General features: G+C 38.2%; 1 protein-coding gene across 1 annotated transcript; it reads left to right on the top strand.

The window, feature by feature from the left end:
• The first annotated feature begins 6,932 nt into the window (after positions 1 to 6,932).
• On the top strand, positions 6,933 to 14,877 carry LOC113075481 (zinc finger protein 239-like). Its single transcript, XM_026248201.1, has 2 exons — positions 6,933 to 8,479; positions 12,057 to 14,877. The coding sequence occupies exons 1-2, from the start codon at positions 8,311 to 8,313 to the stop codon at positions 12,941 to 12,943; spliced, it is 1,056 nt and encodes a 351-aa protein (XP_026103986.1). The 5' UTR covers positions 6,933 to 8,310; the 3' UTR covers positions 12,944 to 14,877.
• The last annotated feature ends 6,084 nt before the right edge of the window (positions 14,878 to 20,961 follow it).

Here is a 20,961-nt window from a genome sequence, read left to right on the forward strand (position 1 = left end):
TGAATGTCCCTTAGGTTTAATATGAAATAATTCATTTAGTTCAACATATTTTTCCCACTCTTTGTGTATTGCTGTTTGGAGTGAATTTAAAATAAACAGACACGTATCGTGGCCAGCTAAACAAATTATCATTGGGAGCGCTCTATCCTTCAGCATTAGACGAGTTAGCATTAGACCTGTGAAGCGTGGCCAACAACTTCCCTAAGCTGAGCAAAGCGCTTTGATGGGCAATCTCTTGCTCTTCCGGAAGAATTGCCTTTACAGCCTGTACATGGAAATTCCTCCCTTGTTGACGTCAAAAAGACCCATGCTTGAAAAAAATATTTCCGAAACTTGTGATAAACTGAAATGAATATTATTGGCACAGAAACACTCCATCAAACATCCAGATTAATTTTTGAAGCTTTGTCCATGTATAGCATGGGAATCCACTTCTTTACCTCCCCCTTTAGTTGCTTTGTAACGATTTGTTTTGTAAAAAGCGCTATACAAATAAACTTTAGGACAGTTATGGTGATTATATTGTTTTTGTGATTTTTTTCTCCATCTATAATTATGTCAGTTTTTCAATCATAATCACATCTTTATTTTTGAGCATTAGAATAATCATCAGTGTTTAGATGTATAACCATTTTATTAGTTCTCTTTTTTGTAAAACATTTGTTATTGCAATTCTATATTCATAAAAGTTACAAAGAAACCGAATAATTGCTTAGTTAAGTACACAGACTCTGATGAAGTCAGCTCTAGACAAGATCTTTCCCATAACCTGATACTGTTTCAGATTTACCATCTATCATACAGGTTGGTTCTTTTTGATTTGCATTAACCATTTCATTTATCTATTGTTTACATTACAGATCTGCACTTTTAGTAGATGTTATCCGGTTTATAATTTTTTTTCTCTCCTTTATAGCATCTCAGTAGTAAAAGTACTGTGGAAGGAGAACATGTGCTACAGCTTAGAAGGGCTAAAACACGGTGTTACGGGTGCACTGACACCACCCTTAACATCAAGGAGAGACGCACACAGATCAGCTCGTGTCAAAGATAGGGGTATGCTTGTTTAATAGAAAGGTTAACAAATGAAAGATATGGGAACACAAAAATCAACTACAAAAGCGGAACGTTTTCTAAAACTGGGTGGACAGCAATCACTATAAAGTTAAACAGCACGGCAGTGCATCGCCTCTGTTCTCCAGCTCTCTGTGTACGCACTCAGGTGTGGTTTCAGCAGCTCTTTATAGGGCTCCGCACAGGTGTGGATCATCTGTAATTAAGAGAAGGGACACTGCGTTCAAACACATGATTAGGATCAAACAGAGCTGGGGGACGTAACACCCCCACTCCGAAATGGTGACCTGTCACCATACTTTGGACATGACAAATACTCATTTTACTTACGAATTCGGTGTCAGGCTTAATGCTTGAACTAACCCAGATAGAGTTTCTACTAGTTAATTTCTCATTTCAGACATGCCTATGTGAAAAGGTAGAATGTCACATCACAGGCAATACACAAAGATACGCGATGCAAATGACGTACCTTAGGTCAGCAAGCCAAACAAACAGTTAAAACAACCCCCCCCCCCCCCCAAAAAAAAGAAACATAGCAGCTACTATATATAAAATATTTTTTTTTTTATTAACCATAACCTAGACGTCACGCAAGTTTATTTTTCAACGTATCCTCCTTTTCCTTTAAGACGAGAGGAACAAAAAAAACAAATTTTTGACGATTAAGCATCCACCCTAGGTAACGCATCTGCAATAATATTACCTATTCCCCGGATATGTACAATTTGGAGGTTACATGGTTAAAGCAGGAGACTCCAGCGCATTAACCTCCTGTTCGAGTTGTACATGCGATTGAGGAATTTGAGTGGATCATGGTCAGTATAGACCTTAATTGGATGTACCGTAGAACCTAAATACACTTCGAAGTGTTGAATAGCTAGAACTAAAGCCAAGGTCTCTTGCTCAATAGTGGAGTACTTTCGCTGGGCAGAATTAAATCTCTTAGAAAAGAAACTCACAGGATGGTTTACATGGTCTACCCCTGACTGTAAAAGTACGGCACCTACATTGCTGGCGTCCACAGCAAGGTGAAATGGTCTGTTAAAGTCTGGCGCAGCCAGCACGGGACTAGTCAGCAAGAGAGCTTTGACGTTTTCAAAGGCTTTGTTACAAGACTCAGTCCACTCAAATTTAGTCTTGGGGCTCAATAAGTTAGTGAGGGGACAAACCACAGTTGAAAAGTTCTTGCAAAAACTGCGAAAGTAGCCTACCATTCCTAAGAATCAGCGTAGCGCACGCCGATCACAGGGCACAAGGAACTCCTGAATAGCGGCCACTTTTGCCATCACTTGTAAAACATGTCCCCTGCCAACTATCCTCCCCAAGTAAGTGACAGTGGCTTTTCCGAACTCACATTTTGCAAGATTAATTGTGAGCTTTGCATTGGACAACCTACGGAAAAGCTCTCGAAGTTGACTATATCGTCCAAATATGCCTCACAGTTTTCCATCCCAGCTAAAACAAGATTTACTAATCGCTGGAATGTGGCAGGCGCATTACGCATTCCGTAGGCCATAACTTTATAATGCATAAATGAATCCGGGGTCACGAAAGCTGATATTTGTTTTGCCCTTGGTGTAAGGGGAACTTGCCAGTAACCTTTTAGGAGGTCGATTTTAGTGACAAAGGTGGCCGAGCCAACCCGGTCCACACAGTCATCCATCCACGGTAATGGATAGCAGTCTGGTGAGTGGCATTAACATGTCTGTAGTCGGTACAAAACCTGTAAGTGCTCTAGCTAGTTCACAAGCTCGGTGTAGGCGGGTGCGAACTTCGCTTATAAACTGTAATGCACTACGAGAAGTAGGCTTGCTCATCCACTGATCTTTAAGGACGCTCAAAGGTGTGCGAATGTCATGTGCAAACACTAGCTCCGCAGGGCTGAAACCAATCAACTCTTGTACTACTTCTCTAGAGGCCATCAGCATCAAAGGAATCGCATCCTCCCAGTTCGTACCCATCTCCAAGCAATATGCACGCAGCATCGATTTTAGTGTCTGATGGTAACTTTCGAGAGCGCCTTGACTCTCCGGATGGTACGCGCTAGAAATTCAGTGGTTAATCTGGAGGGACTTCATGACCTGGGAGAAGACACGCGAAGTAAAATTTGGTCAGTTTGAATGACTTTTGGTAGTCCCACAAAAGCAAAGAACTTTAATAGAGCCCTGGTCACGATTTTAGCAGTGATATTTCTCAGAGGCACCTCCTCCGGGAAACGAGTAGCAGTACACATAATTGTTAATGGATACTGATATCCACTTTTCTACCGTGGAAGAGGACCGACACAGTCAATGATTACCCTCTCAAAAGGCTCACTCACTGCAGGTATGGAGTACAACGGTGCAGGTGGAATTATCTGGTTTGGTTTACCACTAACCTGGCAGACATGGCACGTTTTACAATACTGCCACACATCACGCTTCAGCCCAGGCCAAAAAAATGACGAAGAATGCGGTTGAATGTTTTAGTCACCCCTAAATGACCAGAAACACCATCATGTGCGACACTCAGAATAGCACATCTATTTTCAGCCGGCATAACGATTTGCTCAATGTCATTCCACTCATTACTTTTTTGAGGTCTCCACGTCCGCATAAACAAACCGTCTCTGATGAAATAGGCAGGGCTCTCACTGGCATGGTCTGAAACAGATTGAACTGTATTAAAACATGAAACAAGAGAGGGGTCTTTTTGTTGAGCATTAATAAGTTTCTCTAAGGACAGCAAAACATCTGGCTCTCTTGTTTTTTTTTCTTTCTCACCGTTCGCCACAGGTACAGGACTACCATGGCATGGAGTGGAAGGGGGTTCGAATAACCTCTCACACTCTGCGGGGTGAGCAACAAAACTGTCACTTAGGTCTACATCCTTAGGGGGTACGGAATCCCTCAACCTTAGAGTCTGCGACCTAGTGACGACACTAGTGGGAAAAACGTCAGGGTATTTTGGTGAGCACTCATCAGGGCACCCTTGACTGAGCGGCACTGACACAACCTCTGGTGGGACATCACCCCGACTCCACACGTTCCCACCGGCTAGGTCATTGCCAAGGAGTAACGTGACACCGGGGATTGGCAAGAAGTCTTGCACACCAACAACCACATCACCAGACACCAAATCTGACTCGAGATGCACATAATGTAAAGGAACATCAAGAAAACCCATCTCAATTCCTCGAACAAGAACACTACTACCAGTTGCAGTCTTTTCAGACAATGGCAACAAACCGCGAAGGAGGAAGGACTGCACAGCACCCGTGTCTCGCAAGATGCGCACAGCAACAGCTTCCTCACCCGGCACTGATACGGTCCCATTCGTCAGAAAGGGATCGTACATGGACTGGGCTTTCTCTGATTTTAACCCTGTACGAAGGATAGGTGATACTTTCTTCGCAGAACTAACGAGACCCATTGGTTTCGTGGACTGTTTTTTTTTTTTTTTATATTAAGCAGTCTGCGACGATGTGCCCGGGATTTTTACAATAAAAACAGTGTCAGTCATCTTGTTTTATTGCACTCAGTTTCCTGTCTGCATCAGAGGTCATAGAGGGATTAAATTCTTAAGCAAAAACGGTCTCTGCCAATTTTATGCGTTAGAACGTATTCGTCAGCAAGGATAGCAGCTTCAGAAATTGACTCGGCCTTCTGCTCAGCTAGATAGGTGGCCACTGTGGTTGGCAGACAGTTCTTAAATTCTTCTAGAAGAATTAGTTCACGCAATTTCTCCTGACTATCAACCTGTAGTGCCGAGCACCAACGATCAAAGAGAGCTGCTTTATCTCAACCAAATTCAACAAAAGTTTGACGCTCCATTTTTTTTAAAGTTCCTAAACTTCTGTCTGTATGCTTCAGGAATCAGCTGATAGCACCTCAGAACTGATACTTTCACTACATCTTAGTCACCACTCTGATCTACTGTTAGTGAGGAGTAAACCTCCTGTGCTTTTCCTACTAACGCATTGCAGGAGGAATGCCCACGCCGTTCTCGGCCAGTTTAAATTGGTAGCGACACGCTCAAAGTGGAAAATATTTTTCCACATCTCTTTCCACAAAAGGTGGCACAAGACGGATGTGGTGCGTGACATCAAATGAATTAGGACCAGAAGGAGTGACACCTTCCCTCTGGGCCTCGATTTCTAACTTTCTCAATGCCAATCGATGTTCAAGTTCATGCTCACAGACCTGTGCTTGCATACGCTCACGATCATACTCAATTTCCTTCTCTTTGATGCTTAACTCCCTCAACTGAACCTGCAGCTGTAATGCCTCAGTAGACACAGGAGATTGTTTTTCTACAGGCAGAATGCCCTGATTAATCAAAGCAGCTTGTAAGACGGCCCTGATTGTATCTTTGGTGCGTTTGTCAGCAGACGTGATCTCAACCTCATAAGTTGCAGCTAAGTTTAGCAACTGCTCTTTCGAAAACCTTAAAAATAACTCAGTAGAGGGTTCCTTAACAAATGCTTCCTCTGTTGCCATTTTAAGTGCAAAAAGAAAAAAACTCAATGCAACAAGATCACAAAGAAAATTATTATTATTTTTTATTTTTTTTACACACACACACACACACACACACAAATACATATACAAGCATTCACCTTAGCAGTTTAACTGTGATCAGGCTACAAAGTAGCAAATATCTAAAGTGGTCAAACGAAAAGCACAGCATAGGCTACAAAGACCACAATTTTTATGTCCACCCATAAAATGTAACTAATACACAAGTACCTCCAAAGTACCAGCGCTCACTAAATAGGCAATATGCCACAATATACTACAAGCTATACAACTAAACTAAAATGTATTCTGATAAGCAAAAATGTTGTCCAACTTCTCTAACTACACACACAAAAACAAAACAAAACAAAAATCCTAAATACCTACGCAATCTTACTCAGCTCGAGGCCTCTCACGTGCCCCCTCCTGAGATATCCACCAAAATAAAATAAACAGTCGACTAAACAAAAGCCCAGACAACCATAGTTGCCTACCAGAATACTCACCAAAATGTTGTACCCTTTCAAAAGTTCCGCAATTCACACTAAAGTCCGACTTAATCAAATTATTAATCCCGGTTGAGCCCCCACTAATGTTACGGGCGCACGGACACCACCCTTAACATCAAGGAGAGACGCACACAGATCAGCTCGTGTCAAAGATAGGGGTATGCTTGTTTAATAGAAAGGTTAACAAATGAAAGATATGGGAACACAAAAATCAACTACAAAAGCGGAACGTTTTCTAAAACTGGGTGGACAGCAATCACTATAAAGTTAAACAGCACGGCAGTGCATCACCTCTGTTCTCCAGCTCTCTGTGTACGCACTCAGGTGTGGTTTCAGTAGCTCTTTATAGGGCTCCGCACAGGTGTGGATCGTCTGTAATTAAGAGAAGGGACACTGCGTTAAAACACATGATTAGGATCAAACAGAGCTGGGGGACGTAACACACGGACTCAGTTTTAATCATTCTCGAGGAATGTAATAAAGCCAATCTCTCCCGTGAACTGCCAAAATACAGACAGCACATCACATGTCCCACAAGAGACAGTAATATATTGGATCACTGTAACAGGTTTGAAAGAACACTGATCACCCGCCCTGACAGCTCACACCATTCACAACTCCTGCAACCCGCTTTGAACGCCTCACCACACAACCATTCACACCTCCTGCATCCCCCCTCTCCCCCACACCTGCAATTCAGATCAGCGAGGATGCGGTGCGCCAGGTCTTCCGGAAGCAGAAAATTTAAAAAGCACAAGGCCCAGATGGTGTTACACCAGCCTGTCTGAAATCCTGTGCTGACCAGCTGGCCCCCATCTTCACACAGATCTTCAACAGATCGCTGGAGCTGTGTGAATCCTTCATGCTTCAAACACTCCACCATCATCCCCATTAGAGCTGCACGATTCTTGCTGAAATGTGAATCACGATTTTTCTCCATGGGAATTGAGATCACGATTCTCATTTTTTCAACCAAATTTTATTGCACTCAAGTCCAAAAAAACCCCCCAAAAAAACAGGACATTCAGTATAATAAAGTGCTAGAGTGACAAAGAAAATAGTCCCTTTTCTTTATTTTAGGCCCCTTAAAGTGAACAACTTAAAAGCTTTGTTTTTGAACATAAGCGATCGTTGACTAAATAGAACCTGTGCTTTTTGCTCCAATTGGCACAGAACCTTAAAAGTTCTTGGCCAAGGACACTAACCTATCAACATTTTGAGGTTTCAGGGAGGAACGCAGGCTTGATACAATGTTCCCCCCTGTGCTAAAAACCCTTTCTGATGGGGAACTTGTAGCAGTGACACAGAGGTATTTCCTTGCCAGCGCAGACAGTTTTGAATATTGTCCCTTGTGTTCCTTCCACCAGACTAAGGGATCATCTTCGCTGTCAATGTTTCTTGTGAGCAGATATGAGCCTAGCTCCATGTCAACATCATTCTCTTGAGCAGAAGCATCAGATGGTGCTGCTGCCTCATTGCCCTTGGAAGGTCTTTCTCTTCTTTTCTACGGGGGGCAGCGGAGGCTGGGTGCAGTTGTAGGGGAACTTTGCTGGAAAAGAGAAAAGATCACTTAAAAAAAATCTCAATATTCTATTCTATGAATTCTACAGAATTCATGTCTGTTCAATAGAGGGTGCTACATGCACTGCACTTTCTGTCATTATAAAAGTAACTAAGGCATTAATGTAAATGTCTCACATGGCAAACGTGTGAGTTTCAATAGATTATTTCACACAAACAACTTGTTAATCATGTTTTACTGTATGTTATTCTAATCTAATCTACAATGCAGCTTTCACTTGTTGCCACCAAATGCTCTGGAATGTGTATCTGCAGCAGCTATGGACATAAGACACAGTTAATATCTTATTGGTCAGCATTTCTTTGAAGGGCAAAATCATCGTGCATGACATTATTTAAAATAAACTTGTATTATTTTCCCTTTCGAAGCTTCACTCTCCAGTCCAGCGGGTGGCGCTAAAACGTTTGTTTACCAAACACCATTAAACCTCAAGACGAAGAAGATCAGATTCAGTGTGCTCTCTGTTGTTTTGTCTTGATGCAGTTAATATAAACTGTTAGAAAAGTTTTTCTGTAAATCGAAAAATACAGTTTTTGAATGCGGTCAATAAAGTCTGTGATATTCTCGTCCTCACAGTCGTGACTAAGTTTTGAATCAAGCAGGAATACCTGGAGGACTATAATCTGAACTGAGATCTGTTGCTAAAATGATGTTTGTTAAAGAGGAGAGTGAAGAGAACACAAGTGAACCAGAAACCTGGAGAATAAAACACGAAGAACCTGAAACCTGCAAAATAAAACTTGATGAACCAGAAACCTGGAGAATAAAACTTGATGAACCAGAAACCTGGAGAATAAAACACGAGCATCAAGGAGGTTGGTCTTTTTTCTTAATTCATCTTTAATGACTGTTTGTAGTACATTAGGTTTACAAAGCTCTGGGGTCTGAGGGGAGTGAGGTTTTTTTTTCAGTATCTAAAAAAACAAACATTATTGGCTAAAGTCTGATTCCTAATGCCTAACATTGTGATGTCATATTGCTTAGAGAACCAAACGGCAGGACTAGTACTGGTTTAAAGGGGTCATGAGACGTAAAAATAGGGCTGTGCAATTAATCGCATGCGATTGTCAGTAAAGCCGGTGTCGTGCCGAAAACTGTTTGACGTCTCTAATCACTTTTTAGCAAGTGTAAAAACTGCATCTTATGTTGTTTATTGACCATTTAAAGGCGTTTCAATAGGTAACACGGACTGCATGAGGTATAATCTGTCAGATATATAACCCTCGAATGCAATAAAGTAATTTATCTCATGCAGTATTTTTTTACCCGTGTAGAAATACCCATAATACGTTTTAATGCTGCTCAATCTGAAAGCAGGTGATGGAGAAGTATTCTAATAAAGGCATTGCATTATAAACATACTTTTTAAATGAAAATTATAATAAAAAATAAAAACTTGTGCTGTTTTTTGCCATTTTTATTTTATTTATTACTGATTTGTGTTTTTATGAAAATAAAACTTTGCATTGAATAAAAGTAGTTTTTGATTGTATATGCTGTCAATTATAGCTCTTAGAAAAAGAAAAAAACGGAATAGGCAAAAATCTGGTCACACTAATAAAGTCGGAAATCAAAATCGGACAAGAAAATTGCAATTGTTGCATCTATTTATTAGTGTTCATTTGTTATTTCAAAGTTTTATTAGTGTCCGTATTATTGACAAAGCGGGCTTTGCAAATCACTTGAACTTTGTCAGTGATTCATAAGTAGAACAAGGCATCAGTTTACTGTTGGATTTGTTGTGTCGAATAGTGCTCTTTTAGACAAATAAAGCAACATAATGGATGCATTTGGGGAGGTAGAACAGCAAAGTTCTTTTAGACCCGTGGGATTGCTTGTAACAAAGATTTAGATTCAAAAGAATAGACATAAGAACTGTTCCTGTAGTGATGTGATAAGTTTTAATTTAAAATATTTGCGATAACCCACTATTAACATAAGTAGGCTATATGCTGTGTTTAAAAACTGGTCGACAAACAAGCTAAGAACAGGTTTATTCAGGAACCAATGCTGATCTTGCGACACGGTTACTACACAGCGCAGCAAGATCCAGAAAACTGATGCAGAAACTTAGAAGCAGAACAAATCTTTATTTCATACAAATATACACTATAGTCAAAGTTTTTGAACAGTAATGTTTTTTTTAAGAAGTCTGTTCTGCTCCCCAACTCTGCATTTATTTGATCCAAAGTATAGGAAAGGCAGTTTAGAACAACTGCATTTTGATTTGAATATATTTTAAAATGTAAGTTATGTGATCAAAGCTGTATTTTCAGCATCATTACTCCAGTCTTCAGTGTCACATGATCTTCAGTAATCATTCAAATATGCTGATTTGCTGCTCAAGAAATGTATTATTATTACTATCATTATCAATATGCAAAACAGTTAAGTACATCACGATTGTTTGATAATTTGTAAAGATCTGAAGATCATCATTTATCTGAAATAAAAAGCTTTTGTAACATTATACATGCACAATCAAAAGCTTGGAATCAGTATAATTGTTTTTTTTTCAATTACTTTTATTTAGCAAGGATGCTAAAGACATTAATAATGTTACAAAAGATTTGTATTTCAGATAAATCTAATGTTTTATATTATTTTCACTTTTTTGTTTTATTTTCACTTTTTTGTTTAATTTCATATAAAAAAAAAAAATACATGAAATCAGTCCTGGAGCAATCCATAAAAGTAATGGGTTGAACGTCACTTGTCTCACGAGTTTCTGTTTCAAATCTGAAGATACCATGAAAAATAAGATTTCTGCAACCATTTTTCTGAGACTATGTCTAGTACTATGTCTAGTAAGTATGCTTACACAAATTTAACCAATACATTCATTATAAGCTTTCCATTGGAAAAACAGCGATCTGTTGTCGATACTTGAGGCTTAGACCTTTAACATGATATATAGTTTGTAATGATTAATTTTGTCCCGTTTCATTTAATCTATTGACTTGTTCGGTGTCGCGTCATAGCTGTGTGGGCGGAGTCGGCGTAGGGGATAACAGTCCTTTCCCCCTCATTGTAAAAGCATGGTGTAGACTCAGAATGGCCTACATTAAATCATTTCTGCCACTCGACCGAGCTACATGCGTATAAAAACTGAGTCGTGTTGGGTCGGACTGTCCGTACGGTATCTGTGACTGGACAAATGACCCAACGGAATGGACAAAGGTTTCCCAACATTTTCTGTTACCTAATGGAGCAAGAGACCGCTTACTACAAGCCTATACGAGAACGATACGGCTTGTGAAAAGTAAACATTTGACGTTGCTTAATTTTATAAAGTGATAAAGACTTGAGTAAAAGCCTTGTCAAACTTTATTATTGATGTATTAAAAATATTTGTAACATTGACAAAACAGGTCCACTGCCTTGAAATGCGCAGCGTTATTCTGTGTGGTGTGTGCTGCAGCTGCCTAATCATTTTCACAAATACATGCCGTAAAATAAATATATAACATGAACATTTGTATATAAAATACAAAAAAAAAACATGTTTTGGTTACCATGGTAAAAACAACGTTTTGCTACACTAACCATAGTTTAGTTTAACCACGGTATTTGTAGTGAAACTGTGGTTATATGCTATAATTGGTAATAAACACTCCAACAAAAAAAAACAGGCTTGCCTACTATACATTAATACATTCTAATTTTCATACATACTAATCTTCACATCAGGCTTTTTTTACTTATTAGAGGTTTAGAGCGCCAAACAGGAATGTTTCGGCACTGCACCAAGCAAAAATCAATCGAAATGTTCTCAAAAAGTAAAGATCAAGCGGCTAATAAGGTCTCCGCACGGTCACTCGAATTGTTTGTTTTCCCCAACGACATAAACGGTTATGACGTTTTTGTGGGCGTTTCCCACCAATTCCGAACAAGTCAATTCGTAAACATTGTCACGCGTAAACAAAGAGTGTTCAGTGCGCTGGAGTCCAGGTGCAGGTTAACCGGTTAATCACTTACCCCCATGTTGTTCCAAACCCATAAAAGTTTTGTTCATATTTGCAATACAATTTAAGATATTTTGAAAGAAAACCGGGAGGCTTGTGACTGTCCCATTGACTGTCAAGTAAATTACAGTACCAGTCTATAAACCAGTACCTACCCATTCGTGTGTCCAAACTTTTGACTGTACTGTACTATAATATAGCCTACACATAAAATCTTTTTTTTACTCCCTAATATCGGTTTAGGCATCGTCCCCCAAATAACTCATATTGGTTGGGCTCTAATTGTATTACAATAATACTGTAATATTACATTTATGTGCAGTTATTACATTGAGTTGCTACATGGTTCACTTTTATCTTCACAATTCTCAGATTTTTTACAAGTTACAGATTTGCTTTTTATCTTTTATTTTTATTTGTATTTCAGAGTTGATTAAAAAATACAAGGAGAATGAAGAATCAAGTGAAGTTGAGGAGACCAATCATGTCAAACCTGGAGAAAAACCTATGAGTTGCTCTCAAACCAAACAGAATGATTTACAGAAAACTGGAGTCAATAAATCTTTCCCCTGCACTCAGTGTGGAAAGAGATTCACGCGCAAATATGGTCTTGATGTTCACATGAGAGTTCACACTGGAGAGAGACCATTCCCATGTGAATATTGTGGGAAGAGATTCACTCAAGCATCACACCTTTATGATCATAAGAACATACACACTAGAGAGAAGCTATATGCATGCGATCAGTGCGGTAAAATGTTTTTATGGGCTTCAGCCCTGAAGCAGCACTTGACAGTTCATACAAAGGAGAAAACACATTCATGTGATTTGTGTGGAAAGAGTTTTTCATGTCCACAAAATTTGAAAGTACATCAAAAAGTACATATTGTTGTAAGAGAGATATGCTGTGAGTGTGGGAAGACTTTTACTACAGTAAGCTGTTTAAAACGGCACCAGAGGATTCACACTGGAGAAAAACCTTACAAGTGTTCACACTGTGACAAGAGATTCAACCATTCAACACATCTGAAATCACATGAGAGGATTCACACTGGAGAGAAACCATACAAGTGTTCACACTGTGACAAGAGATTCAGTCAGTCAGCAAATCTGAAAACACACCAGAGGATCCACACCGGAGAGAAACCTTACAAGTGTTTACACTGTGACAAGAGATTCTGTAATTCCGGAATCCTGAAAACACATGAAAGGATTCACACTGGAGAAAAACCATATCCGTGCACTGCATGTGGGAAGTGTTTCAAAAATGTATCTAATCTACACAGTCATACAAAACGCAATCACAGTAAGTAGATCATCTTCAGATCCAGCTCTTTCAGGCAGCGGCGGACTGGTCATCTGAAGCACTGGTAGTTTTCCCGGTGAGCCGGCCCGGCCCGGCCCATTGTGTGAATATATATATTGAAGGAATTATAGAGACAACACAACAAGACTTGCTGTTTGTATTGTATTACTGTTTACGATAAAACATTAAAATTTTTAAACGACAGACATTGATTTTCAGGGATACAAACTAAAATGTTAAATTTTTCTAATTTCTTAATGCTATTAATTAGGGCTGCATGATAAATCGAAATGAAATCGAAATCGCAGTTAGACACGATCTTCGATTTTCATGCAAATCTTTCTGTGAAGCATGGTTATGTGATCAGAAGTAAATCTCCATCCGAAGGCTAGATAACTCCAAATATGCCCCGCAGAAGAAACCCATGAAATACCAGCGGTAACTGGATAAACGTAAGATTTAACTGCTTTTATTGAATCAATGGGAATAATAAAACGGTACTATGACAATATGATTTATCCAAGTTCTTATTATTACAATTTTCATGATTAAATTGTCAGTGAACTACGGCTTTGAAAGTTTTGCGAAAGTTTTTCTGAAAGCATGTGATGGAGATTTACTGCTGATTGTAAAACCTGCTTTACTGACAAGATGCTCATGACAATTGCATTTGATTAATCGTGCAGGTCAACCATTAATGTTAATCGTCACAATATAAGATAAGGGGGCATGTTTGCAAATCTCTATTCAGGCTTTCATCTGTAACCTCACATAACAAATATATAAATCGTTCTCAAACTTACTCTGCCTAGAACATTAAATAAAAATACAATTTGCTAGCCTATTTCACATACATTACACACGGGCAGTGAAATGTTTGAAAGAATTTTTATGTAATTTCTGAATAAAATAATTTTGTATATAAAAAAACAGTAAAATATCAATATTGTGAAATACTACAGTTAAAAAGTGGTTCTCTTTTAAAAATATTTTGTAAACTGAATATTTTGCATGTTTACTCCAGTCTTCAGTGTCACGTTCCTTCAGAAATCATTCTAATATGCTGATTTGCTGCTTATCTATTATTATCAGATATTATTTGTGATCAGTTATTACTAATGGTTGTTGTCAGTTTAGAAAACTTGTTGTTGTTTAATGTTTTTGTGTAAACTGTGATTAAATTATTAATTTATAATAGACTGCTTTTAATCTTACCCATAAAAAATATGAAGCAGCACAACTGTTTTCAACATTTAAAATAATTTTGATCTTGGTAAGTGGGCTGCTCTGTGCCATGAATTCCAGGGCCACTTTTTAGCCCCAGTCCGCCCCTGCTTTCAGGTCTGATTCTGCATCATCACCAAATGAGACAAAAAAATGCATCAAGCAATAAAATATAATCTGGATAAATCTTCCTAACCAGCAGTTGCAAGTGACATGACAAAGAAACGTTATATAAAGTTTTCACAGTGAATGAAGTTCATCTTCAAAACCAGCAGATTCAACTGTGATTCAGATCAACAAAGAACACTGTCAGAAAGATTTTTTTTTGTGTGTGTTTTTTTATGAGTTTCATATCATGTTCAATTGTCTTATAATGCATATGTTTCACTTGTAATTTGCTTGCTCTGTCATGAAGTAAAATGAAAGCTCTTACAGACTGTTCTTGTTCAGGAAGCTGGAGGAAGAGGCTAATGCTTCTCAAGGCCTGAGATTTAATATTAATTTGTTCTTTATTGTTGACTTGAGATATTCTTCCACTTAAGATGTATTTGGGAAACGCAGATGCAATATAAACTGTCATGTAGCTTTGTAATTGATCCTTCGGTCCCACTTTATATTAGGTGGCCTTAACTACTATGTACTTACATAAAAAAATAAGTACAATGTACTTTTTGTGTTCATATTGTATTGTAAAACACTTTTGCTGCTATTGAGGTGGGATAGGAGTAAGGTTAGGGAGAGGGTTGGAGGTATGGGCAAGTTTAAGGGTGGGTTAAGGTGTAAAGTATGGGTCAACAGTGTAATTATAAATATAATTACAGAAATTAAATACAGATGTAATTACATGTAGTTTTTTTTTAAATATAAGTACAATGTAAAAACATGTATGTACACAATAAGTACATTGTACTAAATTATTAATTAAAATGTAAGTACATAGTAGTTAAGGTCACTTAATATAAAGTGGGGCCGATCCTTCTTTGCTTCTCTTGTTAGTAGGAATGAATACCTGAATCCAGTATTAATCGAGCCCTGGGGCTAAATGATAAAAGTTTGTAGTATCAGTAAGCTCTAATGTTAACTGTCATTTCTGTACATTCTTACAATGCAAACGTGCTGCATGTAAAAGCTTATTTAATTAATGTTGTGAAATCCCCTTGCATCTTAAGTAGCATTCATTATAGTAGCAAACATCAGATGAATGGATTTAAAGACATAAATATTAATTTCCAAGATGATGGATGGTAAGCTTTGAATTTCAATACAATGTAGAGCAACATGGTAACATAGGCTTGTATTGTAATATAGTATATACAAATCAATTTGATACTAATACCAGAAATAGGTTTTCCTGCACAATTACGCAGAAATATATTTTGTGTTGGATTAGTTACCCGTGTCGTCAGTGACCATCGGACACACCCACCTAAACGATTTCAATACATTGCAAATAACGATTTCAATAAATTTCTTTGCTTTACAATTTCCCCCTTAAGTTGATTTTTTATTTGATTCCGGGTGTGTCTCCTTAATCCTTTGTTATCCTGTGGTTAAAAGCCCCAGTCAATTCAGTTAGTGTTTGTCAGGTATTCTCGTTGTTTTTGTGTTTCTGTTGTTTCCTGGATTAAAGACTACTATTTGTACTCCATGTTTCGCTCTCATTCCTCCCAGCTCAGATCAAGTGGATTCAAATATTCAAGGCAAGACATTATTTATGTGATTCTTGAATGTTTCTTAAGAACAAGCAGTGTAAGTCACCTTTATTTATATAGCGCTGCTGCCTGCAGTTGATTTTGATTAGTTTTGAGAACACAGCGGACATGAAGGATTATAATGTAACAAGAGCTCATTCAAATACTGAGGTGCTAAACCATTCAGGGCTTTCAAAGTAATAAGTTATATTTTAATATCTGTACAATGTTTGATAGGGAGCCAGTGCAGTGTGGACAGGACCGGGCTAATATGGTCATACATCCTGGTTCTAGTAAGAACTCTTGCTGCTGCATTTTGGACTAGCTGTAGTTTGTTTACTAAGCGTGCAGAACAACCACCCAATAAAGCATTACAATAATCTAAACTTGAGGTCATAAATGCATGAATTAACATTTCTGCATTTGACATTGAGAGCATAGGCTGTAATTTAGATATATTTTTGAGATAAAAAAATGCAGTTTTACAAATGCTAGAAACGTGGCTTTCTAAGGAAAGATTGCGATCAAATAGCACACCTAGGTTCCTTACTGATGACGAAGAATTGACAGAGCAACCATCAAGTTTTAGACAGTGTTCTAGGTTATTACATGCAGTTTTTAGGTCCTATAATTAACACCTCTGTTTTTTCAGAATTTACCAGCAAGAAATTACTCGTCATCCAATTTTTTATATCGACTATGCATTCCATTATTTTTTTAAATTGGTGTGTTTCACCGGGCCGCGAAGAAATATAGAGCTGAGTATCATCATCATAACAGTGAAAGATAACACCATGTTTCCTGATGATATCTCCCAAGGGTAACATGTAAAGCGTGAAGAGTAACGGCCCTAGTACTGAGCCTTGAGGTACTCCATACTGCACTTGTGATCGATATGATACCTCTTCATTCACTGCAACAAATTGATAGTGGTCATACAAGTACGATTTAAACCATGCTAATGCACTTCCATTAATGGCAACACAGTGTTCTAGTCTATGCAAAAGAATGTTGTGGTCAATAGTGTTGAACACAGCACTAAGATCGAATAGCACTAATAGAGAGATACAACCACGATCAGATGATAAGAGCAGGTCATTTTGAAACTCTAAGAAGAGCAGTCTCAGTACTATGATACGGTCTAAATCTTGACTGGAAATCCTCACAGAGACAATTTGTTTTTCTAAGAAGGAATATAATTGTGAGGATACTACCTTTTCTAGTATCTTGGACAGAAAAGGGAGATTAGAGATTGGTCTATAATCAACTAGTTCTTTGGGGTCTAGTTGTGTGTTTTTTTTTTTGTTTTTTTTTTGTTTTTTTTTATGGGAGGCTTAGTAACAGCCAGTTTGAAAGTTTTCAAGTTCAATATTTTGTATTTTATTTTATATGTAATATTATATTCATTTCAGCATTACATGCTAACATTAGCTTTGAAAGTGTTCACATAACCTAACGTCAGCAGCCTTGCAGACAACTTCAGCAAACATTTACCTTGTAAATTTCAGTTCCCGCACAGTCTAATCTCTACTTGTGAAACCATTAAAAATTCATACCAAGAAATAATATTAACCCAAAAAGCAAATTATCCTCCCATCAAACTGGCTGTCTTTACAATACAAACCTTGTGTAATCCCAGGTTATCTGTAATCAGAAGCACATTTATAACTGGAATATAATTTAATTTAATTCACATGTGTTTCATAAAATCCTTTCTGGATTAAAATCCACCATCAATTTTTTTTTGTTTTTTTTTTGTTTTGACATTTAATCATTCTTGCTGCGGTGAAATGATCCACCACCTGCAGGATCCTCACATCCGATAGCGTCGTAGCCGGGACAACTTGATGATGAAGTAGCATGCTTGAATTTACTGTGAAAACCTACCCGTACCACTTTCATTCACATTCAACAAACAAATATGTGACCCCTCACTCACCCGCTTCCTTCCTTCTCATGTCTCATTTGTGCCTACTTTAATTCTTTATAGGAATATTAGGAGAAACATCTGAAATGCTGTTGATACTAAAATGAAATATATGAGAGCATAGGAAAAGCAACCACTGAGCAATATATTGTTTTCCTGTGGGTTAGGCTAACAAAGCTTTTACCCTTCTTGGGTCTGAGGAGATATGGGGCCCTGGAGAAGTTTTGACATTCCTTGCCATTTGTGTTTTTTTTTTCCTTTTTTTTTCTTAGCATCTTAAAAAGATATTACTGGCTAAAGACTGATTACAATGTAATCAGCGCAAACTGTGCTACAATAATACATGAGCAGCAAGAATGTAGTCTACATGTTTGTATTTTTAAGAAAACAATCACCTTTATGCATGGTTAGTGAAAAACTAAAATTAAGTCACTGAAATAAGGCTTTAAAACACATACAAAACATTTGTTCCCAAGACTTAACAAATAGCGTCTTCACAACATGATGGTGGTGGTGGCAGCAACAATAAAGTTATGCCTTCTTTCTTTGCGTGAACATTTTAGCGGGATTATGCAAATCTTCAAACACAGTGATGTAGACATGTGGGGGCCTGTTTAAACGAGGCGTTCTAGGAGGGTGTGGACCAGCCTTAACTAAGTTTCTTTGGGTTCAAGACTTTAGTCTTTAAAACTTTAGGGATCTTATCTATTCACGAACAGCTTGTAACACTCCAAAGAGAAAGAAAAATCGCATCATATGACCACTTTAACTTTTAAATTCTGTCTCCATCATCTAACACAACTGATTCATCTCATCGTCTTAAATTAAATTGGGTGTGTCTGAAAAGGGAGAAATTAAAATTGTGCAGGCATTGTTGTAACAATGTACAGGGATACTTTAAGAAAAAAAAAAGATGAATCATTTGGTGGTTTTCTAATAAAATGTTACAATTTACGTTTAACTCAACTGAATATATGGAAACACTAGGGATTAGCAATATGACGGTTCAATGGCTTCACTTTTATAACATCATGAAATATCCAGTTCTGTTATAGATCAGTGGTGTGAACTTATAATTACTAAGCTCATGTGGACTTAACAGACACATGCACACAGTGGGCATAAAGTCCTCAAGACACATCAGATTTTAACCCCAGGGCTTGTTTAATATCAGGTTCAGATACCCATTCCTTCTTACAAGAGAAGCAAATAATGATCAGTTATTGCAAAACTAAATGACAGTATAAGAATATATATATATATATATATATATATATATATATATATATATATATATATATATATATATATATATATTGTTAGGGGAATTTACAGTTATAACTCAAGGACCAGGTGTTGTTGCAATGAAGACCAGGAGTCAGAAATGAGTTCAATTAATAATAATTTTACTTGAAGAAATTAGTTTGCAGTTTCATAAGCAGAAGTCAGCTTCAACACTCTCGAAGGAGTTCGTAGGCCGCTCCCGTACAATACAAAATCAACCACAGTTATACTCCAGACAGAAAAAAAAAAGCGTCAAAGCGCTGCTCAGCAGCAATCTTCCAAAACCTAGATAAACTTAGACAGTCTCCACATATGGACATAAAGATCTCCAGCATATCTCCAATGATTGTAGCAGACGTCAGCACTGGTGAAGAAGACACCTCATCTCAGGTCAGGATGTCAGCAGAAACTGGTCTTCTCACGAGCATAAGTGCTGACACACACACACACACACACACACACCCACACACACACACACACACACACACACACACAAAGCCCTTATCTTCAATTCGAGGTTCTCTAGCACTGGCAAGTGTCTTATCACTACAGTTGGATACACACACATAATAAGCCGACATTAATCTTGAGCAATAGAAATACAGCATAGAACAGGATTCTTAATATCTAGTATACATTTCTAAATGTCCCTCGCAGCGCACGTGGTGGAAGGGCCTCTCCTGACCCTTTTAGCTGACCTTGTGACCCTAGGAGAAGGAATACACTCACATATGTTCCTGTCTGTTACTTCAAAACACTTCTAAAAGGAAAAATATATATCTGTGTAAGCATGCATCTATCTATATGTATATACAGGTCCTTCTCAAAAAATTAGCATATTGTGAAAAAGTTCATTATTTTCCATAATGTAATGATAAAAATTAAACTTTCATAAATTTTATATTCATTGCACACCAACTGAAATATTTCAGGTCTTTTATTGTTTTAATACTGATGATTTTGGCAAACAGCTCATGAAAACCCAAAATTCCTATCTCAAAAAATTAGCATATTTCATCCGACCAATAACAGAAAAGTGTTTTTAATACAAAAAAAGTCAACCTTCAAATGATTATGTTCAGTTATGCACTCAATACTTGGTCGGGAATCCTTTTGCAGAAATTACAATGTGGCGTGGGATGGAGGCAATCAGCCTGTGGCACTGCTGAGGTGTTATTGGAGGCCCATGATGCTTCGATAGCCGCCTTAAGCTAATCCAGAGTGTTGGGTCTTGCGTCTCTTAACTTTCTCTTCACAATATCCCACATATTCTCTATGGGGTTCAGGTCAGGAGAGCTGGCAGGCCAATTGAGCACAGTAATACCATGGTCAGTAAACCATTAACCAGTGGTTTTGGCACTGTGAGCAGGTGCCAGGTCCTGCTGAAAAACGAAATCTCAAAGCTTTTCAACAGATGGAAGGATGAAGTGCTCCAAAATCTCCTGATAGCTAGCTGCATTGACCCTGCCCTTGATAAAACACAGTGGACCAACACCAGCAGCTGACATGGCACCCCAGACCATCACTGACTGTGGGTACTTGACAGTGGACTTCAAGCATTTTGGCATTTCCTTCTCCCCAGTCTTCCTCCAGACTCTGGCACCTTGATTTCTGAATGACTCGCACAAATTGCTTTCATCCGAAAAAAGTACTTTGGACACTGAGCAACAGTCCAGTGCTGCTTCTCTGTAGCCCATTTCCTGCACACGCCTGTGCACGGTGGCTCTGGATGTTTCTACTCCAGACTCAGTCCACAATCTTCCTCAGGGTCCGGTCACCTCTTCTCGTTGTGCAGCGTTTTTTTTTCTTCACTTTTTTCTTCCCACAGACTTCCCACTGAGGTGCCTTGATACAGCACTCTGGGAACAGCTTATTTGTTCAGAATTTCTTTCTGTGTCTT

This window comes from Carassius auratus, unplaced genomic scaffold, assembly GCF_003368295.1.
Source record: "Carassius auratus strain Wakin unplaced genomic scaffold, ASM336829v1 scaf_tig00017072, whole genome shotgun sequence".
Lineage (NCBI taxonomy): Eukaryota > Metazoa > Chordata > Actinopteri > Cypriniformes > Cyprinidae > Carassius > Carassius auratus.